The 18,825-nt window shown below is 39.5% G+C and overlaps 1 protein-coding gene across 1 annotated transcript in view; it reads right to left on the bottom strand.

Annotated features, from left to right (window-relative positions):
* RASEF (RAS and EF-hand domain containing) overlaps positions 1-18,307 on the bottom strand; it is a 33,368-nt gene extending 15,061 nt beyond the window's left edge. The window contains exons 1-6 of the mRNA XM_065657191.1: positions 17,952-18,307; positions 5,592-5,738; positions 4,721-4,811; positions 1,799-1,894; positions 613-690; positions 40-155 (exon numbers count right to left, since the gene is read on the bottom strand). Coding sequence (XP_065513263.1) covers positions 40-155; positions 613-690; positions 1,799-1,894; positions 4,721-4,811; positions 5,592-5,738; positions 17,952-18,307 — 884 coding nt within the window. The remainder of the gene's footprint in view (positions 1-39; positions 156-612; positions 691-1,798; positions 1,895-4,720; positions 4,812-5,591; positions 5,739-17,951) is intronic.
* Between the last annotated feature and the right edge of the window lie 518 nt (positions 18,308-18,825).

The raw sequence follows: 18,825 nt of genomic DNA, 5'->3' as shown, positions 1-18,825 counted from the left end.
TTCCCCTCATGAAAATATTATAATGTAGAAGGACCTTACCTCTCAGTGTTCAAAGTTTGATCTGCATACTCGCTTTTCAAGCTATCTAATTCACTCTGAAGAAAAGCTATATTTGTCTGTGCTTCTAAAAGATCTTTCTTAAGTTTCTGATTTTCCTTAAAAAAAGGAAGACATTAGATGTTAGCTGTCATAGCCACCTGCATAAAACATTGATATATTGCAACAGCAAAACAAAAATCATCAAAATTAAATAAAAAATTAAACACTAGAAAATCTGAGCATAGAGGGGCAAAGAAAAGAACTCTAAATCAACAGAGAAGTCAGTAAATTAGCATGCATGAACCGCTGAATTTTATTCTTCCATTCCAGTTACACAAAAAGAGGACTATATCATCTCAAGCCATTTCTAAATGCTATACCTAGAATGTGTATGTATTTATACAGAACAAGTGTTTTCCAAGTTAAAGGTCTTCATGCACTTATTAAGAACTCTAAAAGTTTATTTCTTAGCTTACCAGTATTATATGTAAAAAAAAATATATATCTGTATCTGTATTGTAATAAGTATAAAACTGAGGCTAAATTAATATATTAATGATAATAATCTCTTACCAGCAACATATCATGTATTCTTTTTTTCAATTCAACCACATCTTCCCTGTGATTTACACTTTTGGATTGTTCCTCCAGCTAGAAGGATAAAAAAGCCCACCATTAATCTATGTTATTGTTTTTTATGAATCAAAGTACATAAAAGGTAATGGAAATTATATTAAATAGCCCCTAAAACATGTCACAGATATTAAAGTTTTAAAAGCCCATGGTTTTCCCAACTGTGTGAGTAGGCAGCATTACTCCAAAATTTTCTGATTTTCTATACAATGCACAAATCACTACTTTAGAAGTGTTTAATAAGCATTTTGCATTCTGTGGGTGTTGAATATGCATAAATAGTGACACAGAAGCCAGCCACTGAGAAGATATAAACAGGTGTATCCCCACAAACATTAAAAAAATACATATTACCTCATCTGTGTAGTATTTGTACTACAAGATCTCATGTTCTTTGTGAGGAATTTCCATTCCTATCAATCCTCTTTTAAGTGCAATTCAGTATGAATAAACAACAAATATATTCTCATTGGCCAGTATAATTCTGGTAAAACTCTGCCCAAAAACTAATGACAAAATTAACACAAATTACAAAATAACGCAAAACAATATGCATATCTGAGATTTCAGTTTATCTTACGCTTAGGTATCAAACGAAAAGATCAGGTTGGAGGTAGGTCCAGACTACTAATAACTAGTTCCACCAGTAATTTCAGTCTAAAATTACAGCATAAACCCACTTCTAACATTAACATCTGAGAGAAATACCCTAGCTGCTAAAAGGCACTACATTACTCTACTATAGTAAATTACTATATTTGGGTTGCTAATTTCATCTAATTCTAAGAATTACAAATACTTTGAGGCAATGTATTAGACTATTTCTAATGTATCAAATACAAGACTAGGTAACTGCAGTGTTAACAACTTGATGGACCTAGAAAATTACGCAGCAACAGAACATGGTTAGCAGTTGGTCCCTTTCATAAGTACTTCAGTAAATTACACAGAATGAGTACAATAGCACAGAATGACAACATAAACTAAAAAACTATTTGCAGTTGCCCTTTACTAATAAAATTAAATTAAAAATCTATAATTATGATTATCCATCTTGGGGAAGGCCCTTTATAAGGTCAGCATCTTTTAAAGCACTTTAAAAACTCTTGTCATGATTTCAACTCACCTTTTTAAGTTTTTTTATTGTCACCTGAAGATCCCCAACTTCAGTATCATACTGGCGCTTCAGCTCATTTAGAGCTTCTTCAGCTTTTTGCTTCTCCTGCAATATTTTTTATCTCATTAAAATCTGAGACAGGTTTCAAATGTTTCTTAGAAAATGCATTTATCATTTTGGAAACTGCACACTTTCCCCTTAGGCTAATGTGTGTGATTTTGTCTTTCCATTATGCCAACCTGCCCTTTCCTTTAGATCAACAGATACTGATTCTATAACTGTGGTCCACTTATAAAATATTTATAGAAATAAAACAGTAAAGTGGAAGTAAAGATACGAGTCAATTCAGCATTTGCTATTCATGTCATAGCCTCCTCTGCTTAACACTCTCAATGTCTTACCAAAAAAAGAAAAAGAGAGCATTGTTCAAATTTTATTTGTATATAAATTTACGTGTGTACTGCGTATATAGATGTATACATACACACCCACATATCAGGCCATTACTTCCTTTTATTCAAATGAGGCTTCTATGGCTTGGCATACAATGTGCTAGTAACAGCATTACTGTGCCACCATCAACTACTTATTTATTTCTGTTTTTCTTTTCAATTTTTTTGCTTGCAAGTGTTGGAATATTACAGGGTCATGTTCTGTAAAAGGCAGGCTGATGACAGCATCTTTAGTTTCAATATCAAACCAAGTACACTATTCTGAGTTTTATTTCAATGAAAACAAAGAGATTTTGAAAGGAAGTTACACTGAGCGCAATGAGAAGAATAGTATGTTCCGCGTGCCACAGATGAGCACTTGTGTTTAACTCACTCCAGTCACTGCCAGGGACTTCAGTGCACAGTTTCACAACAAGAGAAACCAGAATGCAGCAGTGAAACACGGTACCAATGAGACAGGCTGAGTTTTCACACAGAGAAGACAGACATGGACTTTGCTCAGAATTCAGTGCTTTCCTGTAGGTGATGCTGACATCCGTGTCTTAAAATTATAATCCGTGCGTGATAATGATAATCAAAGTAATCAGCTTAAGCTGGATTCTCTTACTGTTGGCACCTATATACTCCTAAATATTGTTTGGTAACTATTTGCTTCCCTCAAAGAAACAAAATATAGGATAGGCTGAACCCACAGATACTATCACGCAGAGGCAGGTGTCCCAGTGGCATGAGTGACATCATCTGACAAACAAAAGCTTTGCGTAAAGGCATTAAGATTAGTGGCTTAGTACAATCCCACAAAGTAAATATCTTACATTTACTCTCAGGGCGTTTTAGTAGGTGGAGTATGTGGAGCTATGAGCTAAAGGGAACAATTTAGAAGTGAAAATGGAAAGCGCGCTGCGAGGAACAAGTTACAGCCCATATCTACAGCTAGGTGTGAACAGTGAAATCACAATCCATGCAACTCGGTGACAATTTCGGGACTTTTTAGAACAAGAAACACAGAAGACTAGAGGTGGATAATACATAGCAGGTGTGTTTTTACATAATGCTAGTACATTACTGTGGATGTTCTCAGAATGACTGAATACATGCATCCCAGTCATCTTTTTACAGCTTTTTTCAGTGATTTATCACTTTTTATGGAACAGAAATTTTCTAAAGCAAATGTATCCATTTCCTAATCATAAATGCTTAGTCTCTCTGGAAAGTTTATCTGTACTGAGGGTTGCATTATCATTAGTTAAACACATTATGACACTTGTTTTTCTGGGCTGATATCTTCAACATTTTTACATCATTATATTTTTTGTTTATAGGAAAACAACCAACTTTTATGGTTTGGTTGGAGTGTTTCCTCTTGTATAGAAGAAGATACTGTTTGAAGCAAATCTGTCAGAATACCATTTACCTTCACAGATCAATTAGAATAATAGAATCATAGAATGTCCCTGGTTGGAAAAGACCCACAGGGATCATTGAGTCCAATCATTGAGTCCAGTCCATCACCGAGTTGGACCGTGAACTATTTTAATATCAGCAAGTCAGCAGACTGCACTTTGTTGCTTCAGATTCTGCAAATGCTTTGGTGAAAGAACCCATACAAAATATATAGACATTTAGTATATTATATGTCCCACAAAGCAATAACTGTGCCTATGGTACATTATTTAATTAACGAATCTCCTACGTCCATATCAGACTACTTTCATAAACTGTTAAGTACGTTATAAAGTTAGGTTTATCTTTCCTGAATTTAATAATGGTTCAACATGAAGCAGACAACACAGGTAGGGTGGTTTTACTGTACTGCTTTCTGCTCAGAATTACACAGCCACATGTGGCTCTAATATATCTTTCAGTGGGTAAGAAGGATTCTTGTACGTTTCCAGCAAGACTGCAAGCTGATCAAAACAATGGCTAAAAATTGAGCACATTCAAACAGAATTTCCCATCAACTTTGGGAGTTCCAGACCCTCACACATTGTCATCATAATTACCCTCTCTTATGTCTCCAGCTCTCTAAAATATAGTTGCAGGATGAGCATGGGGAAAAAGAAAGATCACCGCTCCAGGCAGATACACAAATTAGGAACAAATGATCTAAGTATTAATTTCTATATAAATTCATCTACTAGGAGAACTAGAAACCCCTATTTTATGGTGAAAGGTCATTTTCTCCAATCTGTTTCCAATACCGGTCTTGGAAATAGATTCCTATAGACCAGCATATTCTCATAAAAGTGAAAGACTTTTTTTTTATTGGCTTGTTACATCTGAGCAGCCACTTCTCTTTGGGAAAGCATTAAGAGAATACATCTTCAATCTCATGGATAGCTTCTTTTCATCCACGCCCTGCCTTCGGTGCCTTTGAGGATCCTGCCCATCAGGATCAAAAACACAGCTGACCATCAATCCTGCTTAAGAACACTGAGAGTTTGGTAGTTGTGAAATTCTGTAAATATAAAATACTCACTTCCTTTTTAACTTTATGCTCTGCAGCCTGTATTCGTTGTTCCATTTCTTCCTCCAGCTCACTGAGCTGAACTGCCGCTTTATCCTGAGCTCTAAAATTTAAAAATAAATACTCTCTTAGGAATTGCCCTCCGGCTTGACAGAAAAGTTGTGTGAAAAACATCTGCGTACCTCAGATGAAAAAAATTAGGCAGACAGACATGGAAACAGTCTAACATTGCACAGACCTTGAAACTGGTATGGTTTGGAACCAAAATCAGAAATTTATTTGAAGGCAAATTAGATTCTGAATAATAGCTGACAGCTGATTATTAGTATGAAATACATACATATTGAAAACTTAAGTTACAGAGATAAAAGGCCCCTCTGGTTATCCTACGAAGAGACTTCAAAACAACAACAGCAACTTGCATCATCCACGCATACAAGATTTCTGTCCTGAGCTAATCTGTTTGGTTTTGGCAGTAATGATGTGAGATTGCAAATGCTGAGTAGTTACAATAGGTAAACCCACCTCTTGAAGTTGAAGAAGCAAAAATATGGTTTCTAAATTGAAAGTATAATGAGCTTGTATGCTAAAACTCAAAGTTATAGCAAATGAAGAGGAGTCAAAATGTTTTAAGACATTAAAAATGAGAATAGAGCCTGTAAAAATTTGGTCCAGGACTCATCCCAAATATGAACAGGGAATCGTCTGCAAGCTGCTACATGTGCTTACACACATGTGGGCATACAAACTAACCTTTGAACTCAGTTTATGGAAATACTTTGCATGACATATTTTGTCATTAACTCCCAGTAGTTTAATCCAACAAAGTATGATAGAGATAAAAGTAACTGCAAAACCAAAGTAGAAATACAACTCACTGTACCTTTTTACTGCGATGGCCAAAGTTTCCATCTCTGTGCTTTGAAGTTTGATCTCTCGGATGAAGTTCTTAATGACATGTTCGTACGGCTGGATTAATCTGGGTTCTGCTATGTGTATGTTCTGATACAGAACACTGACCTGCTCTTGTCTGAAAAAGAGAGACACCATTTTAACACACTTACGTGGAAAAATGCTTGTTAAATGTATTATAAATGAAGATATTTCCCTTTTTGCATATTTTTAAAATTTAGCAAGTCAGATACAGACTTTGAACATTCAGCATAGCATGTCTGAATTATTCTATATGATGTATACTCTTCCTGCTTCTTTATATAGCTACTGTAGAAAAAATTTTTCAGCTCAAGTAAATTTTCTGTACTTCTGTTCATGGTGTATTGAAGAGCATGCCACTGGATCAGTCCATAATGTATATCAAGTTTGTTGGTGGCTCTAATGTTAATCATAATCCATGAAGAAATTTACGACTGCATAAGAAATGAAAATGTGTACGAATGCCAACTACCTAAGTTAAAATAGGTGTTTAAAGGGGGGAGAGGGAGGTGATCATATCTTGTTCAAGAAAAAAAAAGTTTGATGTTCCCTCAGCTGTTGGACTTCTAGTATTTACACCCCTTGTATCAGGGCAGGGGGCCAGAGTACAGAAGGGAGCTGTAGTAGAAATGAAAATCCAGGGTTCTGGTTTAAAACAAATTATTCTAGTCCAGATGACCATGCTCCTCATAATGCCAGCTCTTTTTTATAACCTGAAAAAAAAATCGTTTTTATAAGAAGTTAATTCTGTATATGATTCTCATGTGAAACACAACAGATATATCTCACACAGAAGAAAGAATATAGTTTCTGTAGATCTTTTAGTTATTAAAAGCCCTCCTAAAGTTTATACTGCTTCTTAAAATCTGCCCTAATGCAGAAATAGGATATTCTGATTCCCATTTGATCTAGACTCATTTACGTAGCTTGTATACAGTTTGAATTGTCAAAGCAAAGAATCTTGACAATATACAAAAACAATGAACAGCATGACCACCAGAACATTATTAGCCAGGTTACTACATAAAAAGCACTGATTTCTGGTCATACTTTGAGTGACGCCACATAACCCCTTGCATTACATGCCAGCTAGGTTCCAATATCTGAATTACCATAAAGCAAAATACCAGAAAAGATTCTGTAACAGAATTTAGCAGTCCCAAGAAAAATTAAGCTGATTGCAACACAGACTATATGCCAGGACATGAAAGGTATGCAAGAACTTAAAAATTAAACAGAAAAAAAAAAAAAGGAAAAGGGAAGATCAGGTCTAGAAAGGTGGAGGAAGCAGGCCAGTAATGCAGAAATACAGCGTATCAGTGGTGGAAATGCAAACAAGAATAATGTTTTGCAAGTTCTAGTCTAACACCATACCTAACATATAACAAATACATGAGCTATTTTTGTTGTTAGAGAAAAGCTTAAACTCTGAATCAATAATCCGCCTCATTAGACAGATGATATTTTCCTTTCTTCTGTGAAGGTAGTGCTATTTAATACCTTCACCATATGCATATCAACAATCAGTGTAAATTCTCTGCATTTTTTCCCCATTTGAAGTAATTCCACAGCTTAGGTCATCAACATTGCAGCATTCTGCTTCTTCTATGTGATTTCCCCACTGAAGGTATAACTTATTTTATTACAACAGTACCATAATTGTTACTGTAGCTCAGATTCCCATTTAAACAACTGAAGTATTCCAGGACACCATAAAATCTAATAAAATGCTAATGTTCATTTCAATACACAGAAACATAACAGTAACACAAAGAAATATAGATTTACTGATGCCAGAGGCATTTCTATATTCATACATGTTTCTGTCTTGCAGAGGGTTTCCTTTAAGGCTAAAGCTTTAGCTGTATTCAGTATTTCCAGAAGTCACGTTAAACATAATGTAGTGCTCTGAATATCTTCGAATGTATGTAAAAGATTTCTTTTTCAAAATATATTTTAAACAGAGTAATGTCAAGGTTCACAAGTAGTCACAGTAATATGCAGATTTATCTGATCATCAGATCACAGAATCACAGAATGTTAGGGATTGGAAGGGACATTGAAGGATCATCTAGTCCAATCCCCCTGCTGGAGCAGGAACACCTAGATGAGGCTACACAGCAACGTGTCCAGGCAGGTTTTGAATGTCTCCAGAGAAGGAGACTCCACAGCCTCCCTGGGCAGCCTGTTCCAGTGTTCTGTCACCCTCACTGAGAAGTTTCTTCTCATATTTAAGTGGAACCTCCTGTGTTCCAGTTTGTACCCATTGCTCCTTGTCCTATTATGCTACAAACTATGTATAAATAACATATCATTAAATAAAACCCCAAATGTATCTTTATTCATTCAATAATTTGTATTTAAAAAAAAAAAAAAATGTTAAGGACATTTTCCTTGGCAACAACATTGCGTTAGAACAACACTGACATTATCAGAACCGTGAGAAATATTAAAACTAGGAAAAGCCAAAAAATAAAAATAAAATTGTAGACTTAAAATCTGTCCTCTTTTCCCTCTGTATTATTACAACATACAGACAAAAGTAAGATTTCTGAACTAAACAGTTTACTATACAACAGAGTTTTGTTCTGATGATAAGAGTGTATCACAAAATAAGTCTGAGTTTTGAGTTCATGAGATTTCAACTAAATTTCAAGTGTACAGCAGGTTTGTAGCATTAAGACACTGATTTCCAAGTTCACACAGCTGGACAAATAATTAGTGCAGTGTCTCCAAGTACTGCCATTTACAGAATTCCTACCATACCTCCTTTAATGCTGGGTAGGCTTGAAGCTGGAGCCTGGCTGTACTTCAAACATTACAAAACGTATTATCTCCAGTGTCTTTTTGCTTGAAATCCCATTTATTTTTGACACTTGGACTGAGACCTGGTAACATACGCTGCATTTCATAAATTCCTAGCACTTCAGCATTTGTCCTTCAGAGCTGTAAATTGCTAACCAAAGCAGACAAGAAAATATTCCAGAATAGTTCTGAATTTTAGATAGAAGCAGACATTGTGCATATTCAGAATTAGCTGCTGAAGAATGTCACTTCTTCAAACAGTGTGAATATATATAGCCCTTTAAACAAATCACATGTAAAACAGAAATGACACTAGCCACAGCAAGATGGATCGACTTTATCGGTCTTCCCAGGCACATAAACTCAGCACAATCTAGGTCAGTGGCCTGCATTTGGCTTGCACAGAGTTAATTTTCACAGGAAGCTGGGAGAGGACACAGCCAGGACACGCTCAGCATATAAACTAGGGGAGCTGACAGGGGGAGGGAATTGTTGATGAGTGGGCTTGGGCATCAGTTTTCTGGGTGGTGAGCAATTGTGTTGTGTAACCCTCACTTTGTATATCCTTTTATTGTTATTATTGTTGTTCTTTATATCTTCCTTTGCTGTCCTGTTAAAGTGTTTTTATCCTAACCCACAAATTTTACCTTTTTTTTTTTTTTTTTCCCCACAATTCTCCTATCTATCCCACCCGGGATGAGGGAAGAATGAGTCAGCAGCCACATGATACTTAGTTGTCAGCTTGGGCTAAACCAGGAGAGTCAATATATATTCCTTTAAACTTCCTTTGAATTTCACCAACAAGATGCCTACTAGTACCATTGTTTCCTAGAAAGTAAACAAACAGTGGGACAATTACTTGTTACTTGATGCTAACATAGAATATTCACGACTTGAGCAAAGGTTTTCCTGATTCCCTCCTAAATCACAGGTCAGTGAATTAGGACTGGATCTTTAAGGACTTACATAACTTCTTCCACAAGATTGTAGGGTCATGTTGTTAGTCTATCTTTCTCATCCCATCTTTTGCAGGATTAACCAGCTGCTGCCTTTAAATCAAATTAAACTACATCCCTAAAACTACTGTCTACCTCAAACTGTACTACAAATCCTGTGTTCGAAAATACCATATGCATGATGTTAATATCGGAGGCCTCCTACCATACAGGTTATTAATGGAGTAGCAAAATTGAAGGTACAGTGTCTTATGCTGAAGGTGTAGAGAATCAAACAATCAATCTGGCCTTTGCTTATTGTATTTTGTGCCAGACGACATTTGTAGTGGAAAATTGCAATGTATTTCTGCAACTTACATTCCCTTCACAATAATGCCACAGCCACTTTCTCTTGCAGCTTCTTTCTGAAGTGTATGCAAATACACATACGAGAACTGAAGACAGAAATCAGTATCTCCATACTGCTGAGCCTCTGCCATACAGGCAAGTCTGCTTTAAGACACTAGTCAGAAGCACGAGGTAGTCATTGTGAGAGTTTATTCTCCCTCTGTGATACAAAACCCTCTGTATATTTACTCTTCCTCCTTAGCCCAGTGACTAGCTAATATCCAGACGAATTCAAAGGATCTCAGTGACGCAGTTTTATGAAGTGGTACTTAGGTTTAAGAAGCAAAACAACACCCACATAACCACAATTATGCAGGATATCAGAAGGGTCTGGAAGGCTTACCTGAGTGCTTCTACGGCAACTTTATGGGAAATCTAATTAAAAATAAGACTCAACAACTACTGCAGCAACAAAAAAAAAGAAAAAGAAGAAATGAAAGTCATGCAACAAAACTAATAGGACTCTGCTTAATCATTTATGCCTTCAGCAAGAAGTAATACACTTCCATGGTTTGGGAAGACTGCTACTGATTTAATCACTCAAAGTATCCACGATGAATTAGCAGCAAGTGCACTGCAATATATTTTAGATTTACGGAATTTTAGAAGGATGAAGCTATATACATTGTATATCAACATGCAGTAACTATTTGATGATTATGAGAGGAATTGTCTCATTCTGTATTTTCAATCACTCCCCTGTTTTCACATGCTTTCGTAAAGATCAGTGACACCACTGCAGTAGGACAGATTAGTTGCAATGAATATTGCCCCATTTGTTTATTTGTCTCCGGTTCCCTTTGAATACATGCTATTTCTTTCTGCAAATTCATTAGTTATTCAAAATTTTTTATCAAGGAAGGTTTCATGAAAAGGTTTTGCCAAGCTGATTCCTGAACTCTGAATAGTCTACCATTTTGCAGGACAAAAAGGCAAGTAGAATGCTCTTCAGTTTCATCAGAAACACTCAGCTTTGCCCTTTAAAACTGGTCTTCCTTGAAATCCTGAAATCGCTTTTATATGCATTTAGCTCCACCCTTTTAAGCTCCACACTAACAGAACTGTAGATATTCACAAATACTAATGCATAAAAGGAGCATTTTTTTTATACATGACATGAAAGAAACTGTCCCTTTGGACCATCTGACACTGTGGTTATGCTACCAACTATGCATGTCTTTCTGCTGCTTCTACAAAATATAGACACGGAACACTAGTATCCAAAAAAGTGTAGTATTTTGGCCAAGTACTGTTCTGGCTTGACACTATCTCATCTAAAAGCTTTTATAAACTAATATAATAATAAGCTGTCTTTAAAATTAGTAATCAGCAAGTATAATTAGTCAATATTTTCACAACTTCACAAGTTAATTTAAGCAAAGTTATGTAATCACATGGTTTCAAGGAGTTACTGAATTACAGAAAGAAAATAAAACTGTCCTGATGATAACGCAATTTGTAATATGACGGATTTAAAATACCATGGTAGAATAACGCAGGAGCAGAAGAGGGAGAGGAAAAAAAAAAGCAAAACTAACAAAAAAAACCACCACACACCACACTGGGATGAGAGATATCAGATACTAAGGTTATATTAAGTGGCATAATTTCATATAACCCACAGAGATATGCTAATTTCTATCAATTCGTGGTATTATTTTGGTTTGCTGAACATACAGTGACTGCTTGCCTAACGATCCACACTCTGAATGCAGCTCAGAAGGACTTTATAGAATTTATCAAAGAACAATAATTCCACAGTTGCTCAGTATCTTACATGTGTTCCCTATGTAGTTGTCAGAGAGGGGATGCTATGTTACACAGGCCCCTTAGTCTGACTACAAGGGTGGTATTTTCAGTATAGTTTTCCACCAAAGATGTACAAAGTGCAATAAGCTAGTAGAAAATCAAAGAAGTGCCAGTGATGTTATAACACCACCTTCCCTCATTCACATGGTAGAGATTCCGTGTTCCTTCCATCGCTATTTTGCATGTTTACCTGGGTCTGCTCTAGAAAGCTGGAGACTAACAAGGTGACCAGCAGAATTTCAGCCCCCTTCTGTGCAGAGCACTCTAGGGAGTCCAAAGCAGCAAAATAAGGTAAAAGCTCAGGTAGGCAGGAGCTGTGCATGTGCTGTCAGGCTTAGCTGGGCAAGGGTTGTACTGAGGCAAGAAAACTAGACCAAAGCGTTCCCCAGCAGGACTTATTTTGTAGGTCCCTCTGTGTACATCCATATCTTTCTCAACACCATCCCTTGCCAATTAGTAGACCTCTGTCTTCACTTCTATCTTCTTTCTTATCCATGTTCTCACCTGTAGACTTAAGGTCTCCAAACACTTTCTCTTTGTTTTCTTGACCATGACATCTTTCATGCACTAGAAAAATATAGTTTCTATTTTTGTAGGTGCGGGTGAAAGCAAAGATAATCAGCATACACCGAAAACTTGTTTTCGTGCTGATAATATGTTCCCATTCCTAAGCTTTATAAAACTATTTAAGTGGCCTCTTCCCAGTGTAGGTGAGCTTGTAAAATTAATCTCATCACTTGTAGCAGCTGTGTTCTGGAATGGGCACAAAGGGATGCAGCATAAGGTGGTTTGAACTGTGTAGCAAGATAAAGATCAAGCATTACATATCTAATCTCGTCTTTACACTGGAGACCAGTAGCCTATGTGTGCAAGCAAGAAATAGAGAAATACCTTTTTCTGAAAACCAGACACATTGTATATGTCATCACATCAGCCACCAGAAAAGATCAACCAAATCCATTTCAAATTGGAAAGGATCTACTTTGTCACAGCTGAGTGCCTAATATTTCTCCTAGATGAAGTGCCTCAAGGAAAAGCAGATTACATGAGATGTTAACACAGTGTAAAATTCAAGGTATTTCTCAACCTGAATCACTATGGGTTTTTTTAATACAATGTTTTCTTTTCCTGTGTCTGCCCCTTCAGAAACAGGCTGCATTTAAAGAAGATGAACAAATCTGCAACTGCAGATGAGAAAGCCCAGACAAGGGCTGATTCCCAGGGAAGGGATTTTTGATGTTTCCAAGAAATACTGTTCCCTGCCTAAAGACAGCAGTGTGATTTGGAGCCAGTGGGGCATGAGTGGAAAAGACTGCGGGACAGGGAAGGGAAGATGAAGTCTGTGGAAAGGAGAATGCTCCAAAGGACATGGTTATAACAAATGATTTTGTGAGATGAAAATACCAGGAAAACTAATGCTACAGTGCTTAAGTCATTTGGCACAGATCCTGTTCTGATTAAAGCAAAAAACAGAAGAGCAGTAAAACCTAAGGTGGCTCAACCAGGTTTCTAGCTCACAGAAAGACATCCATCATACACAGATGCACAGATGCAATGTGCAGAGCACATTTGTCAAACCCGTATCCTGAGATGTATTAAAAGATAAGACATCATTCTTACAGCAGAGGTCCTCTCTCCAAGCATTGGGGACCAAGCATTAAGTTTTTCTTGGGATTTGCCTTCAACTCCTCTCTAGGGACCACACTTCAACTTCCAAAAAAATCTTTCCAGTTCTGATATCATGGTTCATCATCTCTTGGAACAAAACACTAACCACTGATGAGAGTTGATGCTGTGTTCTGTATTGGCTTTGGCAAAAATCCATCCTGGCTCATGATGGCAAGACCATGGCAGGTTTTGGACATTTTTTTTTTATGTAGCAGAGCCCCTTTCCTTTGCTGTAATACAGCAGTATCTCCCGTGAGCATCAACTGTCTTCATAGTTTAAGTAGCTCATGTTAAAAACAGCAGTCTTTCCTCATTTTGTCACCTCCCATAAATTCACATTTCCTACACAGCTCCAGATGCCGTGATTGGGGGTGAACTGTTATAATAATCACTTTAGGACTCTGGAATTGTATGATGCATAAAATCTCACAGTCTGTCAGCAGTTAAATCAGAGTCTGATGAACAGTCAGCTTGGCCCAAGGTACACAAGAAAAACAGACCCCAAGAGTAAAAAGCAAAGCAATGAAGTATGAGTATCCTGGGAAGCAGAATTTAACTTGAAATAGGGATACAAGCTGTCTTCTCGAGATTCATCCACCCATTCATGCTCAAATTAATTTAGTTCATTTTCCAATCGGATTATCCAACGTGCCAAATATCACACAAAAATTTCCTGGTAGGGCTTAAAGAGTTTCAGTTTATCCCAGAACAATCCCCCAATACACAAGAATGCACACAGCACACAAAGTCCCAAGTCTTTTCTTTCTGATTGAAAGTCTTTGACATAAAAACTTCAAAATGTGTTTTCTGGAGAGTTTTTTGCCTGTAATTTACAGATACTAATAACTATCATAACATACATAAACACAGGTTGTCTCTTTAAGTGTCAGGGGATGTTGGATCATTCTTTGCTCAAGCTGAGGAATGGAAAAGCATTGCCATTAGGAGGCTTTCCCACATGCTTAAAGAAGCACATGCCTATTAGGAGTGTGGAGGAAACCTTCAATCTTAACACTGAAATGCAAACAGATTTGAGGTTGGTCGCATATTAAAAAAGAATGCAACACCTAGTAACATGGTGAAGGGCTAAAACCTCCCAATGCAAACAGTACAATGGAGCACCCACTGCCTGGAGCACCAGATAGGTAAATTCCCTTTTTGTCTACTCCTGTATCATTGCAAATTCTTCTTAGAGGCACAAACTAACAAACATGCCTGAGTTCTCAATAAAACAGATCTCCTACGGCTCACACAGGTACATTCCAGTTGACAATTCACTACATGTAAACCAAAGGCATTGCAATCTTTTGTGTTTAATTACTCATTATACCCAATTGAATATAAAAACACAGAAAGGTAAATGAAATGCACTTTAAATGAAATTAATGCCCCAAAAATACCCTCTACACAATTCTACTAAAATCTGACTACACACATTATATTAGGTCATCAGCCTGGAAAGACTTTCCACTTTTTTTTTGTGCTAGAGGCACAATTGCCCACGGAGTACATGTAAATACTACAGCAAACAATGCTTTGACTCACAGTGACCACCTTACCAAGAAATTCAGCTGAATTCATTCCCAAAGATCTGTTCAGATGGGGAGAGAGAGAGAGAGCAAGGCTGAAAAGAAACTCTTTCATGTTACTACTTCTGTTTAACTGCAACTGATACAACCACATCTCCAGAACAGACTTGGATGATTCAAAGTATAAGCTAACAGAACTGTACAACCAATACACCAAACTACATAGAGGTAGGATTAATCCCATAACAAAACTATCTTTTTAGAAATTGACTAAATTCAAAGTTTGCTTATTTTAGTATGTGGAATGAGTCAGTACCTGACAGTGAACAATGCTGCATTTAATGTCTGCTACTACACTGAGGACTGGGTCATGATATTGATCTGTTACTGAGTTTCCCACCTCATTATGGAGGCTTATTTACGGCTTTAAAAAGCTCAGTCACAGAAAAAGAGGCTGAGCCACGTGTATTGATATCAGTGAAAAATTTCCCCTTTATTTCCATGAACACTCAATCAAGCTGAGGAATGACAGAGACCACAGGTGTTTACTGCGCAGGTTTCTCCCGACTGCAGCCCTGTTTTTTTCTCACAACGTCCATCTGCTATGCCCTGTTTCTCACTCTATAAACCACAACAGTATCAAAGCATGTGTGCCAGTGTTTTGCTAGACTAGGGCCAGAATGCACAGCATTTTGACGGGCTGAACCTGAAAATGATCAGGAGAAAAAACACATGATTGAGATAAAAAATATGGACAACAAACTCCATTCATCTGGGTTTGAGAAGTTTCTTCTTTGTAATTACTTTACGCGCATTTTTCAACACCAATGTTACAGCAAACATATGAAGAGCAATAAACCACCATGGGAGGGCACTAACTGTTTTATAGCATCGAAGATGCAAGTGTGCTCCAAGTTAGGCCTGTTTTTCAAAGTATTGCCTTTCCCTAATAAAGACTGAACTCATAAAACAATTTTTAAAAAATTAAAAGATAAATAACTTTTGTAAAGTACCGGCTTGCACTTTACACATTTTTGTTATATTCTGTTGCTTAAAATCTCTCCTACGCCCAGACTCATCAAACAATTTCAATATATTCATTACTTACATGAGTGGTCCTAATGATTTTAGTGGGACTACTCACACACACACACACACCAAAAAAAAAACAAAAAACAAAAAACAACTTACACATATGTTTCAGCAAAAAAAAAAGTGGGCCACAAATGGGAAAAAAAAAACCCTTGAGCACAGATCTGCTTCTAGAACTTCAGGACAATAAAGAGAAAGAACAAGAAAACAAAGGGTACACTGTTCTTCAGCTGACATTGGCACACACCTAATAAATACAGCCAACTATGAAGGATGTTCAAAGCTATTTATAAAGCTGAACGTGAATAGGAAGCATTTCAATAAAATTACTGCCCACTTGATACATATGTATTTAACTATTAAAATTTAGTTCTGTTTGCTATTTTGATGGATAAGAATCATAACACAAATTACATTAATTGTCTCATGATAAATTTAACAAAACTAAAGGACATGTCTGCACACTCAAGCCAACAAATGCTATTCCCCTTCCCTCCTACTATCCTCTTAGACAAACAACTGGACTATATTCAAACTGATGTTGCAAACATAGTAACCAAGATACTGAGATAAGCTTGTTACCAAGAGGAGACAGATGCTTCCACAAGCCACCACTGTTCATGAATCAGATTTTTGCCATCTCCTATTGAGTTTCTGTCTGGTTTTAGGTTAAGATATTACCTGCTCCTGCAAATTCTCAGAAACTTTGTTGTTGTTGTTCTCTCTCTGTAGAAAGCAAGTATGTATCAAGGAAGGCATCATGAACTAAGAAAGACGTGTATGAAATCACTGATCTGTCTGGAATAGAGCAGTCTAAGATGATTAACTGATATTATTTACCCTTCCAGTCCAAAAAGAAAAGAAAAATCAACTCCAGTCATGCACATGAGTTGCAGGTTAAGTAACTGAAAATTTATCTAAAGAAACTTTTCATCTCGCAAACGCATTTTTAATACTGTCTAGAACGAAATAATTGGGGTAGATAAGAATTAAGGGTGCACTATATAGAGACTGGTATGGTAAAAAATTGCCAATGATTTGATACATGCTCCTATAAAACAACAAACTGCACATTCGATTGTTACAAAAGTTACACAGAAACTAATGTGCTTTTTATTAGCTCCTGTGCACCTCACAGCCAGGATCCACTGAAACTTGACACAGTCTGTATTTATTCATGTAGGTATTATTTTTAACTGCCTTTTAACTAACTGCTAAACCCTTAAACTCCGATTGCTTGTTTTCTGGCTTAAATTACAATTTTTAAATGAAGCAGAATCGCTCTGTACTGTTTATGGCCGACAACTTCAATTAATTTTGAGCACCTCTGGTTTCCGGCAGATCACTGCGAATCACCAAAATGTGTCTCTGTAAGCTGGAACCAGCTCGGTACTGACAGACCCCTGGTAATCGGGTTTAATCCCAAACCAAACTACTATAAATTGTCGTCATTTCACTGACATCGACGGCAAAGGCTCTCACGGACCTCAGTGAGCTTCTCAGCCCAAGCGCCGCCTTTATGAACACCGTTAACCTGGAGGCGAAAGCAGTGTTGGTCTGCAATTACCAGGAAAAAGGGGGTGCAAGAAAGATGCTGGGGGCTGTTCGGGGGAGGGGGGCGGGGGCCCAAATTTCAGTTGCGGAGCTGGCAGCACTTTGCATTCCTTTTCACCGGCCTGATTTTCACACGTGGGTCCCTGGCAGAGCAGCGAAGAGGAAGCGAGCAAGCGGCTGCACGCTGGATAACAGAGCTGGAAACCCTCCAAACCGGGAAGCAGATGTGGGGAGGGCTCTACACACCTGCAAGTCCGGCGGACGAGGAGTCAGGCTAAACTCCGGTACGGCCGTCCCCCGGCAGGGTATTGCGTCAGCACCGGCACACGCTGCTCCGGGGGGGCCGTTCCCTCTCCGCAGGGCGGCAGGGGCCGTTTGCCGCCGCGGGGCTCCCCGCGGGCGGGCTCAGCCCCGGCACCCCGCTGGCCACAGCTCCGCTCCCACCGGGGCGGCCGCCCCTCCCGCCGCCCCGGGACCGCGGGGCCGAGCGACGGCGGGCGCGGGCCTTACCTGGGGATGTACCTCGCCTCGTCCCCGAGCCGCACCTCGAAGTCCCTCCAGGGCTGTTCCAGCCCCGCGGCGGCCCAGGCTGCCGCCGCCTCCTCCTCTCCCTCCGGCTGGCCGCCGCCGGGCCGCCGCCGGGTGGCGCCGCGGAAGCCGCGGGCGAACTCCGGGAAGGTGATGGCCCCGTCGCGGTCGCTGTCGAGGCGCTGGAAGATGGCCTCGGCCTCGGCCGGCTGCACCCGCAGCTCGGCGCAGAGCGCCGCGAAGTCCTCCCGCTCGATGCGGCCCGAGCCGCTGGCGTCGCAGGCCAGGAAGAGGGCGCGCAGGCGGGACAGCTCGTCCTCCGCCGCCTCGGGATCCATGGGCCGGGGGCGCGGAGCCTCTGCCCGCGGCCGGGACGCGACGGGACGGGGCGAGCAGCAGCGGCCCGAGCTGGCGGCACAACTTTGCCGTCGGCTCGGCGGGGCGGGCCGGGCCCCGCTCCGCCCCGGCGCCCCGCGGGGCCGGGCGCGGCCGGCAGGCGGGGGCGGGCCGCAGGTAGCGGCTTTCGTCTGTGGCCGAAGCCCGGCAGTGGCGGGGCGGCCCGCGGAACCCAGGCGGGGCTGCCGGCCGCCCCGGGAGAAAGCGGGCTGGTCCCCAGCCGGCGGCCGGCAGGTGCCAGCCCCCGCCACCCCTGGGCTCCTGCCCACAGCCGGAGGGGCAAGGACAAGGTGTTCCTGTCCCCCACCTCTCAGCACCGCATGTTGCTAGCAGCACAGGTAGCTGTATACGAGCACCACACCTTACGAACAGGTCCCAACACCCTGTAGCAATCACATGTGAGTCCCAATACCATGCGGTCACCGTAAGGTATTAAATCTCACTTCTGTTTTCCAGCAGA

The sequence above is a fragment of the Caloenas nicobarica genome, chromosome Z, assembly GCF_036013445.1.
Source record: "Caloenas nicobarica isolate bCalNic1 chromosome Z, bCalNic1.hap1, whole genome shotgun sequence".
Lineage (NCBI taxonomy): Eukaryota > Metazoa > Chordata > Aves > Columbiformes > Columbidae > Caloenas > Caloenas nicobarica.
This window is presented reverse-complemented; position numbering and strand designations above follow the sequence as displayed.